This window comes from Lytechinus pictus, chromosome 10, assembly GCF_037042905.1.
Source record: "Lytechinus pictus isolate F3 Inbred chromosome 10, Lp3.0, whole genome shotgun sequence".
Classification (NCBI taxonomy): Eukaryota; Metazoa; Echinodermata; class Echinoidea; order Temnopleuroida; family Toxopneustidae; genus Lytechinus; species Lytechinus pictus.
The window spans coordinates 13679534-13702034 of record NC_087254.1 but is presented as its reverse complement, the minus strand read 5'-3'; the positions used below and the strand labels follow the sequence as shown (position 1 = coordinate 13702034).

General features: G+C 35.9%; 1 protein-coding gene across 1 annotated transcript in view; it reads left to right on the top strand.

Moving 5' to 3' along the window:
• LOC129270203 (uncharacterized) overlaps nt 1-22501 on the top strand; it is a 37562-nt gene that overhangs the window by 12291 nt on the left and 2770 nt on the right. The window contains exons 11-24 of the mRNA XM_064106020.1: nt 1085-1259; nt 1886-2230; nt 2723-2836; nt 3787-3993; nt 6328-6675; nt 7340-7702; nt 8902-9249; nt 9827-9937; nt 12422-12534; nt 13451-13688; nt 14340-14532; nt 16128-16396; nt 21400-21542; nt 21872-22031. Coding sequence (XP_063962090.1) covers nt 1085-1259; nt 1886-2230; nt 2723-2836; nt 3787-3993; nt 6328-6675; nt 7340-7702; nt 8902-9249; nt 9827-9937; nt 12422-12534; nt 13451-13688; nt 14340-14532; nt 16128-16396; nt 21400-21542; nt 21872-22031 — 3127 coding nt within the window. The remainder of the gene's footprint in view (nt 1-1084; nt 1260-1885; nt 2231-2722; nt 2837-3786; nt 3994-6327; nt 6676-7339; nt 7703-8901; nt 9250-9826; nt 9938-12421; nt 12535-13450; nt 13689-14339; nt 14533-16127; nt 16397-21399; nt 21543-21871; nt 22032-22501) is intronic.

The window sequence follows — 22501 nt, the reverse complement described above, 5'->3', positions numbered from 1 at the left end:
CTTGCATTGAAGATCATGCAAGATCTAGATCGGCTCGCGCAGTGCAAATACGTGCCTACAGTAAACTTTGCACAAAATAGAAGTGCTTTGCCACTTGATTGTTTTGTTGTGAAGTAAAATTCCTTTGTGAGGTCACAAAAATCTTGCTGGATCAAGATCTTGGATGCTTTTGCACATTTCACGCTCTAGCATTAAAAACAAGCTTAATCGTCTCGATTGATTTTTTTCCCAGTGGAAACCTTGATTTAAAAAAAATCTAAATTCTTCTTATAGAGACGCATTGATATCAGGAATTATAAGGAATTATAATTTGCCTGAAGCGCGCAGCGCTGAAGGAAAATATTCTCCCAAGGGAAAATATAGCTTTGGAGGGGAGCTGAAATGTTATTTATTAAAAAGATAGACCAGGCAATATCTGTTATGTTATATAGTCTTTGTGGATTAACCATCAGAGATTGCATTCATCATCTGGCTCTCTGATTAACCCGAAATTCTTGCTGCAGCTCTGATCCATCTATGTCATAATAATTTTTTGGGGGAAAATACATCATGCGCGTCCTTCATGCAATCGACGCATTAAACACTATCGCGTTTATCAAATAAACTAAAACTGATTACGCAACTTGTAAGCAGTGAGTGATGTCACCTTAGTGAATTTAACGCCGCAATTGACAATACAGCGCAGTTATATTCACTGAGGTGACGTCAAAACCTAAAATATAACAAATGCGATCCTTGCAGCTATGGTCACATGATGGCGTATTGACCTATCACTGATTCGAATCTACATAACATATGTAATATAGGGCATATAACGGCCTCTTGATTTCAGGTGACGAGGCAAACCACACTTCCTCGGCAAGCTGAATGTACTAGCTATCTAGCTGCATCCAGCTTGCCACGTTAGTGATAGATTGCCCATCACCTTCACCAACAGTGATTATTTGCTTAATGTTTGATTGCAAATTAGAAATAAAGCCAACTGTATTGTCCCCCTTAGAAAATGTTTTTCCATAATCGGGTAGCCTACTCTCTGAGAGCATATGCTTTTCATCAAGCTTGTGTTCTATTCTATTTTCAACAGGGAGACACAGGCGGTCCTCTCCAATGTGAAGATCAAGATGGTCGCTTCCATCTGATAGGCATTACTAGCTTTGGCATCGGATGTGGGAGAGAAAACTATCCTGGCGTTTACACCAAGGTCTCTGAATACTATGACTTTATTACTTCAGATGACCCACAACCTGAACCTGAACCAGGTGAGCTTTGAACTACCCCCCCCCCCAAAAAAAAAAGAGTAAACAATACCAAACTTATGGTACAGTTTGTGTATGGTTATGTCGACGGTTTCATGGAAGCATTTACAGGAGTTTTAAAATGTTTTTGATAGATGGATCAAGGTATACAAAGCTAATTGTTCATCTGTATTTCAGAGCATCTTTAATCATTTATGACATACCATGTATCAGTAAGGTGATTCATTTGATATCTTTTAAACTTGACAAGGTTTACAATCTGGTGGGTGTTTCATTAAGCTGTTCCTAACTTACGAGCAACTTTACAATTGACTGGCAACTCTTTCCTAGGAACCAAATGAGCATCAAAATAAATCCGCCTGGTTTGTATCATTTACCACAAGAAAGGATTACCAGTCATTCATAAAGTCGTTTGTATAGTCGCTTGTAACATATGAACATGTTTATGATACACCCACCAGGCCTGTTGCAAGTTTGGATCAGTCCAAGTTTGGATCAGCAATTATCAATGGATTTTATTCAATTACATGATCAAGATTAGTCCAGTTTACCACTCTGTAACTTTTTTTATGAAAAGAAATCAAATCGAGCCATCTTTTTGCCCCTTATGTTTCTGATTCTATTAAAAGTAGTGGCAGTTGACCTGTTTCCGGGCAGGTTATTTGAGGTGACGCACCTACGTGTGGCATACCTAGAATACCAGTGGCTCCTCAATGCCGTTGAAGGGAATGCCATCGATCTCTACATCTTCACCCTAGACATCGTGCAACTTCTTGATACCGTACTCATTGGTTATGGAAGCGATCCTACAAACCTTGACACAATCCTTGTCAACTCTAGGAATGGACCTGTTCCCCATGTCTATAGAATCTTTAATGAATATGTGTGGATTAGGCTCGTTACTCCCCCTGAACCGATGGCCCTTCTCCCAGGAGTCAATGCACTGGCTGAAGGCATTCTTGTTCATACAAGAGGTATGTATTCTGGGGAACTTTTCATCAACATTTTCTTCTACATGTTGTCAGATATGACAACTTTCCCTGATTTTGGTTGGCTGAGAAGCATTGTTACTATGAGAACTGTCATGAAATTCCATGAAACATCTGACAACAAGTCCTCTCAAGAAATGTTTTCCTTGTGGTTTATGTACTTTTATCCAACATTTTTTTTGGGGGATGGAAAATTGTTTTATCTGTTAACTGTAATTTTCTTCCTTTTAGTGGGAGACAACTCAAATCTTTCAGTGATAGATAATCACATTTAAAAAGGATCATATAAGGACTTCAATAGTAGTAAAGGTTATGGTGTTTATTGAAGCCTCATAATTCTATTCTGTAATTCCTCAATTTTCTTACTCATAGTATCTAAAAACAACAATCTAAGAATGAAAGGTTGATCGATCAGTCTACATATTTATTATAATGCAAATTTGTGTTTATTTTTCATCATTCCTGTGAAAAATGAAGACAATTTTAGTTACTGTGCAGACCAACCGTGCGGGGAAGGGAACATCTGTATGGCAAATGCAGTCGGGTATTCTTGTGTCTGTCAGAGAATTTCGAGTGGATCAACATGCAAAGGTAATTTTGATTTAACAAGACCTGGGCCCCGTCTTACAAAGAGTTGCGATTGATCTGATCAATCACACCTATGGAAAGCCATCAACATCTATTATGCATGTTTGTTCAAAATATTTTCTAACTATGATGTTTATTCATGCATTCATTGTTTTCTTGAAAATTTGCTGTGCTTCTCTGTGTTTACCTAAGACATTGTGCAAATTTGTTGTAGAAAAAATTATGACATTGATGGATTTCCATAGAGTTACAATTGATTGGGTCAATCGTAACTCTTTGTAAGACGGGGCCCAGAACAATATGTCAAATCGACGAGAAGGCAACCCTGACAGCTGCTCATCTACTCATTGCTGCTAGGGCTTCTCAATTAATCTACCATACTCTTCTGCTCCAAGTCATCACTTCTTACCTGGTTTACAGTCTTTTGAGGACTACTCCAATCTCACAGGAGATACTTTTTACTCTCATCTTTCTCTTTCAATCTCTTCCATTCCACCATTTAATAGTCCTATATTAGAACTTTCCACATGTTATTAGTGAATGTAAAATGTAATTCTATCATTTGTATCTATTTACAAATTCCTTCCTTGTTATCATAATTCCCAGTTTATCATAATTATACGCATTGAATTATGTTTAAAAAAACATAATCTGTATCTCGTGCTGCAATGATTAGATGTTCTTAGGAAATATGAATATTATCAATTTTCTTGAACAGTAAAAATTACATTTTTAAAATTTATGATTTTTAAAATCTAAAAATTAAAAATTTTGTTGTCCTTTATTAGATTGTTTCAATCTTTGATTGATAAGGCTCATTGATGTATATGCTGTGATTAGAATTAACTGAAAGTTTTGATGAACCTTCCATGTAATTCCTTGATACTTAATTTTTTCAATATTTTAAGTATGAATTAAATCCTTATGACATTTATCCCATGCTCAACACACAGATCTCTACCATAATTTCAGCGGAGACGCTATTTCATACATAGACCGTCAGGTTTCCACGTCTAGTGACATTGAATGTACTTTTGATACGGATTGGTGCGGGTGGACTCAGGTTCAGTTTGTAGAAAACCTTGACTGGAATATGACCCATGGAGATGAGCTGTGGAATTTTGTTGGTCCGTTCGCGGATCACACAGAGCCGGGAGTGGGTAAGTAGTTTTTGTCTCGCCTGCATAGCAGAGCGAGACTATAGGCGCCGCTTTTCCGACGGCGACGGCGGCGGCAGCGTAAACATCAAATCTTAACCTAAGGTTAAGTTTTTGAAATGACATCATAACTTAGAAAGTATATGGACCTAGTTCATGAAACTTAGACATAAGGTCAATCAAGTATTACTAAATATCCTGCTTGAGTGTCAGGTCACATGACTAAGGTCAAAGGTCATTTAGGGTCAATGAACTTAGACCATGTTGGGAGAATTATTTTCAAAATCTTAACCGAAGGTTAAGTTTTTGAAATGACATCATAACTTAGAAAGTATATAGACCTAGTTCATGAAACTTGGGCATAAGGTTAATCAAGTATTAGTGAACATCCTGCTCGAGTTTCAGGTCACATGACCAAGGTCAAAGGTCATTTAGGGTCAATGAACTTTGGTCAAGTTGGGGGTATTTGTTGAATTACTATCATAACTTTGAAAATTTATGGATCTAGTTCATGAAACTTGGACATAAGGTCAATCAAGTATTAGTGAACATCCTTCCTGAGTTTCAGGTCACATGGCCAAGGTCAAAGGTCATTTAGGGTCAATGAACTTTGGCCAAGTTGGGGGTATTTGTTGAATTACCTTCATAACTTTGAAAATTTATGGATCTAGTTCATGAAACTTAGAAATTAGGTTAATCAAGTACCACTGCATATCCTGTGCGAGTTTCAGGTCACATGACCATGGTCAGTGGTCATTTAAGGTCAATGAACTTTGGCCGTGTTGGGGGTCTTTGTTAAATTACCATCCTAACTCTGAAGGTTTATGGATCTAGTTCATAAAACTTGGACATAAGAGTAATCGAGTATCACTGAACATCCTGTACGAGTTTCAGGTCACATGACCATGGTCAAAGGTCATTTAAGGTCAATGAACTTTGGCCGTGTTGGGGGTATTTGTTGAATTACCATCCTAACTCTGAAGTTTATGGATCTATTTCATAAAACTTGAGATATAAGAGTAATCAAGTATCACTAAACATCCCCTGTGAGTTTCAGGTCACAAAACCAAGGTCAAAGGTCAGTTAAGGTCAATAAACTTAGGCCATGTTGGGGTAATTGTTGAATTGCCATCATAACTTTGAAAGTTTATGGATAGAGTGAATGAAATGTGGACATGGGTGTATTTGACAAGTCTTAAGTCACCGTTCAAATGTCATCTTTGGTCAATGAACGTGGTATTATGTCATTATATGAATGGTGTGTTTGTGAATGATTATTTTATAGTAGTTTTCAAAGTTAGCACTGCTGCTATATTAAATTGCGTAATGCAGGCGAGACTGCCAGAGGCGTTCCACTTGTTGCAATTATATATTGTTTGATGGGGGTGGGGTGTCAGATTCTTTTTAGCTTTTGATTACACAAAAAATATGAATTCAATAGTTGTAATCTTTTTCTAGATAGCCCTATTTTGCTTCTTGCTACATCCTTATATCCCATTCATTAAATGTATTTTTGTTATTTTGTCAAAATTTTTTAAATTTTCATTATTTACTCTATTGTTATGGAATCATTTTGATTGAGTATTTTCTATGATATTGCTTAACAGTTTATACTAAAAATTGATGGAACTTTTCCAAATGGCTGTTTAAAACGGATTGTCCGGACACATACTGTCTGGGCACATAACTGGGTATACCAAGAAAATGCATCACTTGGGGCAGTTGCTGAAATTGCTCCTCCCCCTCCCTCTCCCCCTCCCTCCCCATACTCACGTTCTAATGCAAACTACTTTCTCTTGGATCATTGAAACATGGGTTAATATTTTAAGTTACAGGTGAATTATAAATCTTCTCTTGTCTGGTTAAACAAATAAATTTAATTAGAAGTTTGATTGATTGAAGCATGGAATAGTTAGAGCCATAAGCCTATTTGAATTGGTACGGTATACATGTATTTGTTAAAAATTTGAAATTACCAATATCACATGTGAGAAATGCATCTTCCTTGAGCACCTTGCTCTTGCCATAATTTCTGCTGAAAATAAATTGCTTGTTGAAAATATCTCTGATGCACCCAAAATGCATGAGCAAAGGTGGATTGAATCGGATGACTAGAAGGAAACCAAGCTTTCAAATTTTATGCGTTTGCAGAGATCCACTGAGTTCCTAAATGTGAATAAACATTTGGAGACTAAGCCCGCTTATATCCGTGCTGGAGTCTATATAAAAAATGTGTTATAGCAAAATCATTCAGTCCCCAACAGGTTGATTGATGTAGACCCATTTTGTTGGCAGAATAAACACTATCATTTTATGATATTGATCTTCTCCCGATAGGTGGTCATTACATCTATGCTGAGGCATTGGAGGAGGATACCCAATACACTGCAGCACTCGCAAGTAGCAAGTTCTGGGGGACTAGGACTGACCACCGGCAGTGCTTCACCTTCTATTATTTCATATCCAGTGGTGATAACGTTGACCTTACCGTGTACTTTTTGTCGGAGAACTCGACCACCCCCGAGCCAGTGTGGACATTACCGGGAAAGATACTTAACAGATGGCTCATTGGTGAATTTGAACTGGGTGCTGCAGGATGGTTCATCATCCAGGCCATGCTGGATGGACATCCCCTAGGATTCATCAGCGTCGATGACATCCAGTTTACCGATTGTCTCTTGAACGGTTAGTGTGTATGCTTTAGTTTGTAGCAACCCCAAAAATTTACATTACAATAAAATTCATATCACGTCAGGGTCACCACCGAAGAAACCTATGATAGGCTCCTCAATTAGCTACACAATAAGACACAAAGTCATCAGATGTAGTTGTGGTATGCTGTTCGTTTATTGTAGGAGAGAAAAAACAACTTATATTACAATAAAATGTGCTTTTGGTTGCTATAAGGGTTCCACTGATTTATGCTAGGTACATGTAAGTCATGACTGAATGTCCATTTGTATTACCAGTGACATTGTACAGGGAAAATGGTGACAGATTTCATTGTATTTTGAACATGGAAATGTATAGTCAATGTGTGTATTTTTGTATATTTATCGACATTTGCCACTCTCCACCCTGGTGTACATGATTATAGGTACCTGTAGAAAGGTATTCCTTCAGTGTTCAAGCACCTGATAAGAGTAGCGGTATTTAAGTCGGGCTAATAGTATGCAGCGCTTAAAAACATTTTATTAAGAGCTGTATTAATGTTGCATATTATTATTATTATTTATTTATCATTATCATCATTATAAAAACACAGGTTGGTTTGAGAAGGGAGAATCATTTCTGCAATGTTTTTATCTGCACATGAATGACTCCTGATCTATACTAAATGTCATTACAGGTAATATTCATGAAAACATTACCCTTGTACCTGGTAACGTGGTGTACATGTCGTCACCAAACTTCCCAAACGCTTACCCTAATGATGTATCTCAGCTGTGGACCATCACAGCACCAGAGGGGTATGGAGCACGCTTTGATATTGATGTCATCAACATTGAAGACCCGTTTGAGAGACTTGCTATAGGCACTGGACATGATCCAACCGATGAAAGCAGCATCTTGGGAAGCTGGACTGGACATCATCTGCTCCAGAATGTTACCAGGATATCTCTTCAGTACCAGTACTGGGTGTCTTTTAAAAGTGATCTAACCGTCAGAGAACAGGGCTTCATCATAGCGATTTACCCAGTGGAGTTTGAAGGTTTGCTCCTTGAAGATATGACTCTAACAATCCTCATATGTTTATAGCAACCTCATTTAGAACATCAAATACATTAAAACGATATCAATATACACTTTATCAAGTCTGATACATGTTTTATGTTTTATGAGATGAACATATTCTTCAGCACATTAATATGAAGATAATGAAGCCCTTGAAACTGGCTCACTGGTATTTTAGATGGCCCTCAGAGAAACAAATGAATTTGAGAAAAACTGAATAAATAGAAAGTTACGAGAATTTGAATGTTGAGATCACTAATATTATGGACTTTGACCAGGATATGTGATGTCACATTTGTACAACTCCATTATTACTTTTGTACATATATTACTTAAGTTGTAATTTTCATCAAGTCTATCCAAAGATCAGGGGCCTGTTTCATAAAGGACTTGTAACTGTTGTAACTTTGCCATTATGGCAACTACCATGGTAACAGGGCTTAGCAGCCAATCAGAATCAAGGTTGCCATGGTAGTTGCCATAATGGCAAAGTTACAACAGTTGTAACTCTTTATGAAATGGGCCCCAGGTGTTATTTCCATGTGAGGATGTGTAATGGAGGTTTTGATATATACATGTATATCATTAAATAAGAGATTTACTTCCATTAGAATGAGCAATAAAGTATTGTATATTTTCATTGTGTGTGACATCACATGTTGGTTGCATTGCAAATAGAAGGATCTCCATAATAATCTTGACATTCAAATGCTCATCTTGTTGTGTGTCAGATTGTTTTCAAACTTTATATGAACCTTATTCTCTGATTTTTTTTTTCTGTTGTCACACAAGCTAATTTGTCCGAAGGGTATTGTTCTCCCTTAACTCTTTGCCCACTTTGTACAACTAGAGTAACATACAGTGGACTGCCAAATTCGATTTTGTCAAAGTTCGTTCACATGACACACTGAGTGTAGCTATTGCATGCTATTGATTAGCAAATCACACTATGCAATGTCAGTGTAGATCTACAAACAAAGCTTTTCTTTATACCAATCGAAAGTCATTGTGGGTTACATTAGTATGGTCTAGGCAAAACCCCTCTAAAGGTTGCAGCCTTAAATTACTGGGTCACAAGAGGGGTTATGTCTGTGGTGGGGAGAGTTAATTCTGATATTTTGCATATGCTCTGGATGTTATGTTAACAGTTATTTTAAATATTTCGATTTTGTGCAGAATATTCCATAACAATGGAATGTGGGGACCTCCTGAACTTTACCTCACCCAACTACCCAATGACTTATCCTAACAGTCAAATTCTTCTATGGCTTATCACCGCACCTCCCCAACATGGACTCTACTTCCGTTTTGCAAGATTTGATACCGAATCTCATCGGGACATGGTGATTGTAGGAACCGGGGAATCCCCAGATGCGGGTGTCCGACTTACAGGACTCTCTGGATTTATTACTCCCAGTGATATTGTCTCAGATGATAATAAAGCCTGGATAATGTTTAGACCTGATATTGAATCAACTGAGGCATCTGGGTTCTTCGTAGAAGTTAGAACTCTTGAAAGGCCAGGTAAGGGGTTTCTTTGGAGTGCTCATTCCTTTTTTTTTAATTCAAACAAACAGATCTATCTCTAAATATTTTCTATTCTTGATAAGCACTTTAGCAGATATATTTTGATATTTGCAAATAAGATTTTTTTTACTTCATATCCTTTCACAATCTTTTGCATTTTACATACCAATGTCACAAACATTAAATCCCTGCATTTCATACTTGAGTTTGCAAAGTTATATCAAACAAGGATGAAGAAGGATACACAAGGAGTCTATTTGTCATGTTCAAAATATCCCACTAATAACATGTGGCTTCATGTTTTGATGAATGAAAGTGACATACATGTACACAACCATTGTTTTCCTAGTGTTTTTGCTTTGAACGCTCAGAAAACTTTAGAAGGACAGTTGTCAGGGGAGTGACACCAGAGTATAAAAGATCAACGGTCGAAGATCAGAAAAAAAAAATCTCCCCCTCGCCTTCCGTCCCTGGTCTGTTACGATGTTATTTTGGCTATATCTGATAAACTTTAAGAATTGCAATGTGTCTAACACTTTTGATATCATTTAACTCCACTTATTTTCCTGCATAGATTGTACTGCAAGTAATGCTTTCCAGTGTCCTAATGGACGATGTATCTCGACAGCAGCTCTGTGTGATAATTACAATGACTGTCAGGATTTTATTGATGAGGAATATTGTCGTGAGTATTACATATCGTGACTGACCACCAAGTGATTTACAGGTGTTCAACCACACCCTTTTTTCGATACCCAAACCCCAACCCCCCCTAAAATTGTGTTGAAGACCTTAAACCATTTTTGTCTCAACTGCATCACAGAGTGAGACTAGGCGCCGTTTTTTCGACGGCGGCGGCGTCAACACCAAATCTTAAACTAAGGTTAAGTATTTGAAATGACAACATAACTTAGAAAGTATATTGCCCTAGTTCATGAAACTTGGCCATAAGGTTAATCAAGTATTACTAAACATTCCGTTTGAGTTTCAGGTCACATGACCAAGGTCAAAGGTCATTTAGGGTCAATGAACTTAGACCATGTTGTGGGAATCAACATCAAAATCTTAACCGAAGGTTAAGTTTTTGAAATGTCATAATAACTTAGATAATATATGGACCTAGTTTATGAAACTTGCACATAAGGTTAATTAAGTATTACTGAACATCCTGTGCAAGTTTCAGGTCACATGATTAAGGTCAAAGGTCATTTAGGGTCAATGAACTTTGGCTAAATTGGAGGTATTTGTTGAATTACCATCATAACTTTGAAAGTTTATTGGTCTAGTTCCTAAAACATGGACAAAGAGTAATCAGGTATCACTGAACATCCTGTGCGCATTTCAGGTCACATGACCAACATCAAAGGTCAATGAACTTTGGCCATGTGGGGGGGGGGGGGTATCTGTTGAATTACCATCATAACTTTGAAAGTTTATGGATCTGATTTATGAAACTTGGCAATAAGAGTAATCAAGTATCTTTGAACATCCCATCCAAGTTTCAGGTCACATGACCAAGGTCAAAGGTCATTTAAGGTCAATGAACTTTGGCCATGTTGGGGGTATTTGTTGAATAACCATCATAACTCTGTAAGTATATTGGTCTAGTTCATAAAACTTGGACATAAGAATTATCAAGTATCACTAAACATCTCATGCGAGTGTCAGGTCACATGACCAAAGTCAAAGGTCATTTAAGGTCATTGAACTTTGACCATTTTAGAGGTTATTATTATATTGCTGTCATACATGTGACTTTCAAAGTTTATAGATATAGTGTATAAAATGTGGATATAGGGGTAATCAAGTATCACTGACAAGTTTTAGGTCACATGATCAAATGTCAATGAACGTAGTATTGTATCATTATATGAATATTGTTTGTTGTGAATAATTATTTTATAGTAGTTTTCAAAGTCAGCACTGCTGCTATATTGAATCGTGTGATGCAGGTGAGACAGCCAGAGGCATTCCACTAGTTTTTTGGCTTGTCAATTTTTTTTGGGATACAAAACAACGTAAAATTAGTGGTGAAGACCTTTTTTTTTTGTTGTCAGCATTTCATTCAGCTTGAAAACCTTCCCCCTCCCTTTCAAAATCCTGTGTACGCTACTGAGTGAATGATATCCTTTAAAAATACCGGTAGCGGGTATTGGGGCTATTCTGGTCCCATCCTGACTATGTTGGGCCCTTGCGCATTAGTAATGTGCAAGGGGCATTATTGACTACCACTTTATCAATCTTATTGTCTCTGTGGTATGCTCTTGCTTAATGGATGCATGGGTTTGTATCGCAGCTACATGTAGTTGGCTTAGAGCTATAAGTGGGGAATTTAATCTTCATAGCTATGAAAAGATAGAATAGTATTTAATGCAGGGCCCTTGAAAGGACTACCCTGATTAGATCATTGTTTACATCGTGTATATTGATCATTATCATTATAATTACCTTAGTTATGATTTGCATCATTATCCCTTTTATTATTAGTAGTAGAAGTATTGTCGTAATGGTATTGGGATGTATATCACAATAGAATCACTCGTCATGTTTTTAATCATGTTTTCCCACTTTTGGCAGTCCTCAGATACATAGCCATTCATTATGTATGAAAATAATTAATATGATCTTATAGTCTGTTTGCATACTTGTGTGGTTGCCACACTTTCAAGCTATGCTTATAGTGGCAACCCCTGCAACCTTTGAAATTGTTATGTTATAGAAAATACAATCTTGTTCATATTTTTATTGTTCAACATTATGTTATGTATTTGTATTTGAAAAAGTTGCAGAGACAGTAAATGAAATGAAATTAAAAAAATGAAAACTTATATTGATAGAATAGTATTTACCCAACATCATGTAAATTTTGAAAGTGACAACTGCCAATTTGTTTGTATGATCACAAAGGTGCCCTTAAATATATACATTTAAACTGTGTAAAAGATTTTTAGGTCATAAAGTTGTCAAAAGTTTACTGAAATTGACACTGAAAATTTATATACATGTAACTCTGTGAAAGTTATTTATTTGGTTTGCCAGTTGAAGACGTGTTTCAGAAAAGGTCATGAGTCCCTTTGCGTCAACCTTAATGAAACATTTCTGATTTGGCTTAGCCTTAAGTATAGCTTGTGATGTCTAGTTTAAAATTTGTTTTTAATTTCATGAAAAGCCATTTGTGTGGATGTTCCTGCAAGCTGTAGTCAGCTTTTGCCGTATAATATGACCTATTTCCCTAACCAGCATGCGACCAGTGCTGCAGATGCTGACAGCATATTGGGAAAGGTGAGTACTTTCGAAAGAGATGTTTTCCTATTTTGATATTTACTCTATGGGTTTTGATTTCTATTTGATTTATGCATTTTCGATAAAAGCATGAATTCGATTTTTGTTTATTTACACTTGAATATCATTTTAAACAATGACACAAGAGAATCTGTGAGCCTTTTTCTGCTTGTCAATGCAATTTGTTATACATTAAGATGGAATTACAATTTCCATAAGTAATGTATTTGATTTCACACCTTGAGTGTTCACATTTTAGGCTTAAAGGGTTACTTTTCTGGTATTAAAGTGTAGCAAAGGAGCTTATGCAATCCTGAGGGTGGTTCATAATGATTTAAGTATGACTTAACCCTATTCTATTAATAATGGGATTTGAGGATTGATTTGAAAGTGTATCTCATACGCTTAAAGTTAGTATGCTTCATTCTGACGCACCTTTGATGTTTAATGTGCACCATCATTGATTCATACCATAGAAGCGCGCATCCTCGTAGCATGTTCTTTATCAATGTGTCGATGTACTTATACACAACTGGGAATCTACAGTGGGACTTAAAGTCACATTTAAATCTTTGTGAAACACCCCCTTGGGTCAATCAAAGTATCTCATGGTGCCGGTTTGTCTTAGTGTCTTGACTAATACCAGGATTATGATTTGTTGGGCTGTGCTACCAGGGGCAGGATTTGACCGTCCAACCTGCCCTGTGATTTTTAAAGCAGGCCGACATGTAGTTAAGAAAAAGTAAATATGACCCTACAAGAAAGAAAAATACCATGCCTTAGAACTTGATATCAAATGCCCTCAGTTTCTGAATGGTGAAACATGCATTTTGATTTAAGTTGTCCTGCTCCCTATCGAAATATATACTCTCACTACCCCTCATCGTTTACACCACCATTTAATATCCAATCATAGGTGACAAGCAGTTGCCCACAGGAAAGCAGCCATCTCCAACTAGCGTGCAACATGTTGTTTCCTGAGTGTCCCCACCATGGACCTACTCGCCAGCCTTGTAAGTCATCCTGTATGGCCGAGTTGGATCTATGTGCAGCAGTCTATGAGGACCAGCATGGAGAGGAATGGCCGCTTATATGTGATTCGTTGCCCGAAACTGAAGAAGATCTTTTGGGGCGATGCACTGGACCAAGCGCAGGTGGGAATGTATTAGACATAAGTGATTATTTGAACTCCAGAGTAAATTGTACCATGTTCTTTCAATTTAAATGTCAGCCTAACAAAAAGTTTTATAAATGTATAAATAACTCAATGGAAATAGAAATCAAGGCCTTAGATTGATCACAAAATGATATTTTATTCTAACCAATGGAGTATTAATCTTCTTGGCTCTAATATTATGACTTATTACATGAGGTTTTATAATATAATCATGACACACAAGCCGATGTTAGATGAATTTTCTTCTTTTCAAATTTTAAATGTGTTTACTTTATCTTGTTGTTTGTAAAGTGCTTGGTGGTATTTCATTTCTTGAAAAATGAGTGCTATGAAGATGCCTATAAGCAATTTATTTAGCAAATCATTATAAATCAGTAGAATCAAGTTTAATTACAAATGGGATCATATGGTGCATAGAGATGTCTAAATATTACAAATAGATGAAAATATATTTGGTCCATAAAGGAGGATTCAGTTTAGCTTTTTCTAAGTCCCTTTGTAATGTTCTGACTATAGTTTAAGACAAAAAATGCTGCTCTCAGCGAGATATAATCTCGTACCTTGATAATAAGAGCAATGCTATTTGTAAGACATGGTACTTACCAGCTCCTAATTATTATCACATTAGATATTCTGCATACTTCAATTTGTGGAACAAGACCTGCATATAACCCTTACCAGCCTCGGATTGTGGGCGGAGTCAATGCACAGGAGGGGGAATTCCCTTGGATGGCTTATCTCTACAGTGAAGATTATGGTCAATACTGTGGGGCAACTCTCATCTCATCAGAATGGATTGTAACTGCTGCCCACTGTCTCTGGTATGTGTTGCGCCCATATGAATCTAGTTAGCATGATGGTGATATTGGTATGACCTGTTGCTTTAAGCATGCAGACCTATCAAAATGGCCATTACGTGGATGAGGTTTCCCTTTGATTACTGATTTAATCTTTTATACAAGTTCCATCAGGCATGTTTAACATCAGAATCAGAAAGTTCAAAGAAAATCAGAGAAACACATAGTTTTGAATGTCTTGACATTACAAAAATGCATTTTTCAAAGTTCAGTTCAATACATAAAATACAAAACTATTGGGGTAAACAAACTTGTTTATTGTGATGCGTTCAAAGGAGAGAACAGCAAATTTTGTGTAATTAAATAGAGTTCCTAGACAAATGGGAGGATACAAATTCCACATCATTCATCAAAAGCTACTCGCTTAAATGCCCATTTGAGACCCACTTTCTGAGTAATGTCATTTAAAAACAACCAAAACCAACTTTGTTTATTACTTGTTTGATTTCTGCCAACAGTTCTTTTTTTTCTTTCTTTACCATCAAGTATTGGATTGTTCAAGGATTATGAAGAATTGTGTATATACCATAAAAGTGATATCTTTAAAGCACTTTAAACCTACCATTTATCTTTAATGCTTGGAGGCTAGGGCCCATATGCTGAACTCTGGTTTAAATTAAACCCTGGGTTAAATTTGTGGTTTATCTATGGAGAGCCAATTGGGGTACAAATTCCTAACAGTACACATCCAATTTATTAACTCATATGACGCCAAAGTTGCCTGGGAATGATAACTGAAAGCAAAAGGAAACAGAATAGTAAATATAAGAAATATACAATATAAGCAGAATTTTTTATTTTTGGGCTACCCATAATTTTAGACCAGACTTAGACCATGGTTTAAGTTACACCTGACTTCAGAATACGGGCCTAGGACTACAACATGCTTGTGCTGTGGTATTCATAATTGTGTTTATTTCTAATTCATTAAACGCTTTTGCTATATTCAATGTGTTTGTAATTGAATATGGCACTCACGATGGCAAATCTTTTGCAGTTTAGAAAAACAAAAACTGCCACCCGTAATCATAGCAATCCATATTACATTCAGTATTAATCTTTAATAGAATGGGATGTCAGATTAGAATAACTTATTGACATTGAAAATTATTGTTAATTCATTCAGAACTTTAATGCAAGCAGTTTGAATTTTCGTGGACTGACATGATTACCAAGCCTTTATGTCTGTGATCCAAATACTCTTTACAAATACCTTAAAATTGGTATTGCTGGTTTGTTTTTCACAATTTACTTTTGTAAAATGTTCTTTTTTTGTTCCAATGGTTGGGATCTTTTTCTTTTTTTTCTTTTATCATGTATAATTTATATTTGTGTGTATTTTTGTTTCTTTCAACTTATATGTATGCCCATCATTATACCAGCAGCATCATGATTGATGCTGCTGAGGAGGGCCATCCTCCCGTTTTCAGTTTGTTTATTTCACCTGTATTATTTTATCTTTTTATTTTGTCAGCTGTTTTTAACTGAAATAAATTCAAATTAAAATAAAAATTAAGCTTTTTGATAGTGGCATAATAAATCAAAAATTTTACTCACAGGGGTATAACTGACCTACTAGACGCGGTAGTCATGGGAGACCTTCATCTATCAATTAATTCGGAGCATCATCTTGCAATTGCTCCAGATGACATCTTCATTCATCCTGAATACAATGATACCTTATTGAATGCAGACATTGCTTTGATTAAGCTTTCCGAGCATGTATCCTTCTCCGAGAACGTTCGACCAGCATGTCTATCGCAAACGCTTCATGAAGAGACAGATTACACAACATGCATCATCGCCGGTTGGGGTAACACTGAACATGGTAAGCTAAACAAAGATAGCAAGAGACCCCCTTTTTTATCCTGCTCTTTCAACCTTTGGCATTTCTAGAGAAGGAGCATGATTTCCCCAAATTCGAATGAATCTGTTTTTGTATGCATGCAACTGTGTGCATATATTTGTTTAGGGTAGAACTGGATAAATGTTTCTCTTTTAAAAATTCGTCATTTCTCATCTTTTTCACATTTTTGCTTTGTAAGTAATGAATGATGATATTTTAGTGATGATTGAATGCACTCAAAAGTTTAAATCATTGACAAGGAAAAGGATAATGAATAGAGTGATAACGATAATAATGGAATCAGACAACTAGATGTAGATATACTTTACACATGTGTATAGTAAAACAGATCAATATTATGTTGACATTTCATTTATTCTCAGATGGTCTACATGTTTATATTTGCACTATTTTTTGTTTGATACTACGATTCTTATATGATAGCTATGATTACAGTTTTTTTCTGTTTTAAGGACGTTCCACAGTTATGTTTGTGCGCATCATGATATGTGCATATTTTACACTCTGCGCGCTGACATCACAATGGATGAACTGGTGATTAATCAGCTGTAGTTAATGTGAGCTGATTTTTCTCCCTATCTGCACCAACTGCAGATCCGATGTGTTATTTTATGAAGCTAATAAACTGGCATTATTCCATGGACCATTTTTTTTATTCCTCTACAATTTCAAAATACTTTTCTCTGTAGTGCTGCAAAGTATGATGAATATGACCCTGAGTTTGAATAAATAGTAGAGTGGTTCGGAATTTTTCCTCACATAGATACAAAGCTTTTGGCGCGTTTTCGGGTGTTTTAAGAAGCAAATTTGCTCTAATGAGAATGCTGATAGTTTGAAAACAAGCACATGAACCCATAGTTTTTAATGTTTGCACCTCTTAGGTTACCTTCCTCTACAACTTTGCAAAGTTTGGTGAAAATTACATGGGTTTTGAATAAAGTGCAGAATTCCTTTACTTGTCAAGTTTGTTATTGAAATTTGAAATGTTTGAGGTTGAGTATCTTTCCCGCAATTTCTAAGAACTGAGAGTGTTGTTAGACTTAATTGAGCAAACAATTGACAGCAACATAAATAGATTATCCATCTTACAGATACAATTATTAATCATATTGCAAAATTTGATAAAATTTTCATGGATTTTGAATGAGTAATAGAGCTTTAAACTCATTGTTGTGATCTTGTGAGGTCTAAAAATATTTCAATATTTTTAAGCCAATTCGCAAGTTTGGACACTGGTAGTTTAAAAACAAGCACATGGACCCCATATTTTTAATATTAAAATGTCTTTAGAATATATTCCTCTAGAAATCTAGAGAGTGTGATGAAAATGACATGGATTTTGAATGTTTGGGAGCGAAATATGGAACCTTTTGCATTTTAAAGGGTATTAAGAGACTTTTGCATGTTTTTGGTGCTTTTTAAGGCGATTTTTCAAGCCAACTTGCAACACTTGGGACACCAATAGTTTAAAAACGAGCACATGGACCCCATATTTTTAATATTTTAATGTCTTCAGAATATATTCTTCTACAAATCTGGAGAGTATGATGAAAATGACATGGATTTTGAATGTTTCTGGGCAAAACTACGAAACCATTCGCATTTTAGACGGTATTATTAGACTTTTGCACGTTTTGGGCGCATTTTCGCCGATTTTCATGCCAACTCGCATCACTTTGGACACTCATAGTTAAAAAACTAGCACATGGACCCATATTTTTAACTTCCCGACACCTTCGATATGCATTCCTCTACAATTTAGCCGAATTTGATGAATATGACATTGATTTTGAAAAAGTGCAGCTTACAAAATACTTTTTTTATTTTTGAGTAGATTCACGTCTTTGAAGATTTGTTTTTTCCGAGTTTTTGCACCATTCTTGCCAAATGAGGGCGCTGCTGACTCCAAATAGATATAGTTTTACCAATTAAAAGTCTTTCAGTGCTGCAAAGTATGATGAATATGACCCTGAGTTTGAATAAATAGTAGAGTGGTTCGGAATTTTTCCTCACATAGATACAAAGCTTTTGGCGCGTTTTCGGGTGTTTTAAGAAGCAAATTTGCTCTAATGAGAGTGCTGATAGTTTGAAAACAAGCACATGAACCCCGGGGGGCCACTTACATTGACGAGTGGATACCATGCGCGACCAAAAAAACACGTAAAAAGGATGTCTTTTTCACGATAGGGCACGTTACGTACGTAACGTGATAAGGGTGTCAAAAACACAAAAATAATGAAAAAAGGGTATCTATTTCGCTAGGACAATTACGTGTTTAGGGTCGAATTTGCGGGGATGATAAAACAAAATTAAAATGTTTTATAAAGGATGTCCTTTTTGCCCCAACACTTCGTGTTTAGAGTCCAATTTGCGCGAGGTGTAGAAGATGGGGTCGTACTAAACCAAATTAGGTAAAGCCGACGACCGAAGGACCCGTAACAATAAAACATTCCTGTACTTGTTTAGGGGTTCATTTCAGGGAATATTTGCCAAGAGTATCGTTTTGTTTCCAATACTTGTTAAGGGTAGGGTTTCACACGCCAATACTTGTTAAGGGGTGCATTTTCAGAATATGGAAATTACGTGTTTAGGGTGCTTTTCGAGACCCCATGGTCGCGCATGGTATCCACTCGTGAATGGAACTGGCCCCCCCGGGACATGAACCCCTAGTTTTTAATGTTTGCACCTCTTAGGTTACCTTCCTCTACAACTTTGCAAAGTTTGGTGAAAATTACATGGGTTTTGAATAAAGTGCAGAATTCCTTTACTTGTCAAGTTTGTTATTGAAATTTGAAATTTTTGAGGTTGAGTATCTTTCCCGCAATTTCTAAGAACTGAGAGTGTTGTTAGACTTAATTGAGCAAACAATTGACAGCAATATAAATAGATTATCCATCTTACAGATACAATTATTAATCATATTGCAAAATTTGATAAAATTTTCATGGATTTTGAATGAGTAATAGAGCTTTAAACTCATTGTTGTGATCTTGTGAGGTCTAAAAATATTTCAATATTTTTAAGCCAATTCGCAAGTTTGGACACTGATAGTTTAAAAACAAGCACATGGACCCCATATTTTTAATATTAAAATGTCTTTAGAATATATTTCTCTACAAATCTAGAGAGTGTGATGAAAATGACATGGATTTTGAATGTTTGGGAGCGAAATATGGAACCTTTTGCATTTTAGACGGTATTATTAGACTTTTGCACGTTTTGGGCGCATTTTCGCCGATTTTCATGCCAACTCGCATCACTTTGGACACTCATAGTTAAAAAACTAGCACATGGACCCATATTTTTAACTTCCCGACACCTTCGATATGCATTCCTCTACAATTTAGCCGAATTTGATGAATATGACATTGATTTTGAAAAAGTGCAGCTTACAAAATACTTTTTTTATTTTTGAGTAGATTCACGTCTTTGAAGATTTGTTTTTTCCGAGTTTTTGCACCATTCTTGCCAAATGAGGGCGCTGCTGACTCCAAATAGATATAGTTTTACCAATTAAAAGTCTTTCAGTGCTGCAAAGTATGATGAATATGACCCTGAGTTTGAATAAATAGTAGAGTGGTTCGGAATTTTTCCTCACATAGATACAAAGCTTTTGGCGCGTTTTCGGGTGTTTTAAGAAGCAAATTTGCTCTAATGAGAGTGCTGATAGTTTGAAAACAAGCACATGAACCCATAGTTTTTAATGTTTGCACCTCTTAGGTTACCTTCCTCTACAACTTTGCAAAGTTTGGTGAAAATTACATGGGTTTTGAATAAAGTGCAGAATTCCTTTACTTGTCAAGTTTGTTATTGAAATTTGAAATTTTTGAGGTTGAGTATCTTTCCCGCAATTTCTAAGAACTGAGAGTGTTGTTAGACTTAATTGAGCAAACAATTGACAGCAATATAAATAGATTATCCATCTTACAGATACAATTATTAATCATATTGCAAAATTTGATAAAATTTTCATGGATTTTGAATGAGTAATAGAGCTTTAAACTCATTGTTGTGATCTTGTGAGGTCTAAAAATATTTCAATATTTTTAAGCCAATTCGCAAGTTTGGACACTGATAGTTTAAAAACAAGCACATGGACCCCATATTTTTAATATTAAAATGTCTTTAGAATATATTTCTCTACAAATCTAGAGAGTGTGATGAAAATGACATGGATTTTGAATGTTTGGGAGCGAAATATGGAACCTTTTGCATTTTAGACGGTATTATTAGACTTTTGCACGTTTTGGGCGCATTTTCGCCGATTTTCATGCCAACTCGCATCACTTTGGACACTCATAGTTAAAAAACTAGCACATGGACCCATATTTTTAACTTCCCTACACCTTCGATATGCATTCCTCTACAATTTAGCCGAATTTGATGAATATGACATTGATTTTGAAAAAGTGCAGCTTACAAAATACTTTTTTTATTTTTGAGTAGATTCACGTCTTTGAAGATTTGTTTTTTCCGAGTTTTTGCACCATTCTTGCCAAATGAGGGCGCTGCTGACTCCAAATAGATATAGTTTTACCAATTAAAAGTCTTTCTCTTACTTTAGTATACACTTTGTTATATAACTTGAAAAAATAAGCACATGAACCTATATTATTTTTTGAATTTTCATAATGCATAGATACCAAAGTAACTCTCTGCAAAATTTGGTGAAAATGACATGGACTTCATTCTAACTGTACATGTGGAGCGTCCTTAATCCATTACTATCTATATTGTGATTAATTATCATTGTCATCATCATCATTAACATCATTATCTTCATCCTCAACCTCATCATAATCAATCAGTAAATATAGAACATTTCCCAAAAAAATTGTTGCATAGTTTTAGGGGATTTAATAAGTCTGATGCTGATGAACGGTTGATGTTTAAATAAGATCTATCTGTACTATGTTGGGAAAATATTCTGACAGATAAATGCAAAATGTGGCATTTACTTTCAGATGAGGCAGATAATCTTCAGAAAGCTACTGTGAGGTTGATCGAGGTTGAGCGTTGCAAAGAACTCTACGAGGTGCCTGATGATTATGATACCGGATATCTTGTATGTGCTGGTTTTGAAAGAGGTGGAATAGATACTTGTCAGGTATATTTTATGTCTAAACATCATTTGATTTACACCCCCCCCCCCACTCGATTCCCCGCCCTCAAGTATTTGTGTATCAGAGTCGGATCACTCACTGGGTTACGAAGGTCATAAAAATCACCTGCTGCAGTGTGAATGTTATATAAGTTATATACAACTAAATGTTGCTTGGGATCAAAACAATGACTACCCCTATTTCATTGTGGAAAAGGGCCTCTCATTATCGTAAGTGATCCGTATTGCATTCTGCTAATAATAAGGATGTTTCCCTATGTAACTTGTCCTGATCAGACATTTCTTCTCAATGTAACATTTCTTAATCTTTTCAGGGTGATAGTGGTGGTCCTTTGGTGTGTGAAGGTGCTGATGGGAGATGGCACCTGACAGGTGTAACAAGCTTTGGTAATGGGTGTGCTGATCCAGGCTTTCCAGGAATCTATGCAAGGGTTTCAACTTTACTCCCTTTCCTGGAATCCATCTTACTTAAAAGTAAGTGAGAATATTTGTTTTTGTAGTTTGCCACCACTAATTCTTCAATTTAAAGATAAATGCTTCTTTTTCCCCTGCGTACTATTTGAACGTAACTTTTGTTTTGTTATTTCATTACTGTTAATTATATGATAATGTGGCAATAAAGGGAGTCAGCTTTGACAGGTTAATGGCCTGCATCCTCTACAATTTCTTTTCATTTCTTTTACATTTCTGCTATTTTCTTGTTTACATTGTAATTCAAGTTCTTTTACTTTTATTTGACGTATCGTTTTATCCTTGTATATGTGATTGTATTTTTAAAGGATGTTGAATAAATGATTTAAATTAAATTGAATTGAATTGTTTCTCTGTGTAATATGAGGAATGGAATAATCATAGCACTGTCTTTCCTAAGCGTTAAATTTTCATGTTTTACTGGTAACATTCCTAAAACCTAACAAATATGTATGACATGATGATAGGACTGC